At 40.6% G+C, this 2,650-nt stretch overlaps 1 protein-coding gene across 1 annotated transcript in view; it reads right to left on the reverse strand.

Annotated features, from left to right (window-relative positions):
- The window catches only part of LOC104955596 (rootletin-like), a gene marked incomplete at its 3' end in the record, with an annotated part of 8,511 nt that extends 6,210 nt beyond the window's left edge, over positions 1-2,301 (reverse strand). The window contains exons 1-3 of the mRNA XM_010782957.1: positions 2,199-2,301; positions 1,005-1,101; positions 735-824 (exon numbers count right to left, since the gene is read on the reverse strand). Coding sequence (XP_010781259.1) covers positions 735-824; positions 1,005-1,101; positions 2,199-2,248 — 237 coding nt within the window. The remainder of the gene's footprint in view (positions 1-734; positions 825-1,004; positions 1,102-2,198) is intronic.
- Positions 2,302-2,650: the final 349 nt, after the last annotated feature.

Below are 2,650 nucleotides of genomic sequence, written 5' to 3' on the forward strand. Positions count from 1 at the left end.
AATCATCAACAGGCAACCACTTCAAGTATTATTCCTTGCGCAGTTACAATATCCAAAACAGGCTCTGGTATCTTTTTAGCTTTTGAAAAGAGCATTACCTTAGTTTTTTCAACATTTAAAAGAAGCTTTAGTTCAGAGAGCTGAGTCTGAATAATGTTAAAAACATCCTGTAATTTAACACCAGCCTCCTTAATGGAGGGACCTGCACAGTACATCACGGTATCGCATAGAAATGTAGCTTCATTCACATTTTCACCTAAACTGTTGATATATATGGAGAATAAAAGTGGACCTAAAACAGAACCTTGAGGAACACCATTAGCAATGTTTAACCACTCAGAAGACAGCCCATCAAAGTGAACACATTGTGACCTTTCAGAGAGGTAGTTCACAAACCACCCCACTGCATGGCTGGACTAAAAATCAGAGATACAGGGTCCTGCGATTGAATGAGGTCAGACTGAAACATTATTTTGGGCGACAGTCAATCCTCAAATTAAGGTAAATCCCAGATCTAATTTACGTTAGAGGGTCCGGAGCATGTGTCTTTACAGATGTTATGTCAAATGTTGGTTTCCTTGTATCGTGCCTTAAATATCTGCCCTTGTTGATGTTGCAAATGGAGCTGCTGTGATGCAAGTCACATTTCAGACTTGATCTGACAATAAAGTATTATCGCATTGTTTTGTATCGTATCCTATCATAGTTATCTCCGTGTGTGGTTTTGCTCTGACCTGGTGGACATGACATAACATCTTCTGGAGGGCCTGGGTCTCTGTGTAGAGGAGCTCCATCTCTGCTTTCTCCTCTGTTCTCCTCGTCTCCTGAGCAGGAAACCATTAAGGTCAGATAAGCAGCACAGAGAGAGAGAGCCTGACATTCCCCAGACTGCAGCCCTCTAGACAAGGGCGTTGTGGAGTTTATCAAGCCTTAGGGTCCAGACTAAAGCCAATTTAACCACCCTTCTATCTACCACCTCCCAGGCATGATTCCCAAGGACCCACCATCCTGTCCAGACTGATCTGCATGGTGTTTAGGCTGGAGTCCTTCTCACTATTCTGGCTGCGGAGGTGCTTCACTGTGTCAGTCAGCTCCAAGATTCTGTACAGATCAATAATTATACATAACTTTATTTATATAGCACCTTTTATTAAATATGCAGCCCAAAGTGCTTTACAGAGCTAGAAAAGATATATAAAAACAATAAAAATTAGTTAAAATAAAGAATAAGAAACATGATTAAAAACAAGTTATACTACTATATCCACTAAAAAGACAAATGAAAAAGATGGGTCTTTAATTTACTTCTAAACATTCCATGGCAGTTCTAATATCCAGGGTACACACACAGAATGAACACTGGCATGTACTCCTCCTCTACCAGACCATCAACACTATCATATTCTCTGCATAGATTCATGGGATTAACAATGACTTCTGATTAGATCAAACACAGCACAGCTTCTGATTATAAAGGCGCTCCCATTCCTGCAGTCCTTCTGAAGTGCAAAAGACGGTAGGCACTGAAGAAAGCTTGATGTGCACGATGTTTAATGTTCTATGTAGGGGACTACATTTGGCTTTCATTTCAATCATAGGAAGACATTTCATTTTGCAATTCATCAGAACGATTGCACTGTAGATAACCCCCTTATCTTTCTGTCAAAGAGCGCTTTCTCACAGGGAATTGAACGCATTTTGGTGAACTATAACCTTCCCTTCAAAAACAAACTAACCTGTCGATGCAGCGATTGAACTAGCAACTTTAATGTATTGTGAGTTAAAATGGCAGTTTATGTCAAAGGAGTCTGGAGGTTTTAGGGTGGCTCAAATGGGTTTTGCTGCTGCCCCTGTACACAGCAGTTCATTGCTTAGCTTCCATGTCGGTACTCCTGTACTCCAAACTGGAGGCGTGCCGACTGTCGTCAACTGTAGATAATAATGACTATGGACTATCCCACAGCAAACATTCAGAGCTATACATTTATTCGGACAATTACTTGAATAAGTCAAAGTTGGGTCCCTAATTCATGGTGAGAAATACTTAATAGATTAATTTAGGGATAAAAGGATTCAATGAATGTATCATTCAACCAAGTATCCAGCAGCCCTTATACTAAATGCAGCTCTAAGAAAAAGAAATCAGGAAGGAAACTCTTAAAAATAAACAGCTCATATTGTTTAGAAGATGACTTTACTTGGAGTTAAGTTTGACTTTCTCCGTGTCCCAGCGACCCTGAAGCTGCATGGCCTCTTTCAGCTTGTGTCACGGTTTGTGAAACAAGCAGGACCCAAATGCAGATTTAAACTGAAACTTCCTTTATTTCAAGGCTATGAGATATATAGACAATGACAAACAGAACACTCACCGCAGAACTAGTCAGAGAACAAGGACGAACCGACCAAGACAGACAGAAAACCCAGAACTTAAATACACACAAGACTCAATCACACAACAAGACACAGGTGAGGAGGGAGGAGAAAACACAGGGACCCAGGTGAACATAATCAGACAATTAGACACACCAGGGAAACTAATGACAAGACAATAACCCAAAGGGAAACGTGACATGGAAAACAGCAAAAACACCCAAACCTACAAAACTATAAACGTGACATAACATGAGAATCGTGACATAACCCCCCCCTC

This window comes from Notothenia coriiceps, unplaced genomic scaffold (genome assembly GCF_000735185.1).
Source record: "Notothenia coriiceps isolate Sejong01 unplaced genomic scaffold, NC01 NC01_scaffold00000631, whole genome shotgun sequence".
NCBI lineage: Eukaryota > Metazoa > Chordata > Actinopteri > Perciformes > Nototheniidae > Notothenia > Notothenia coriiceps.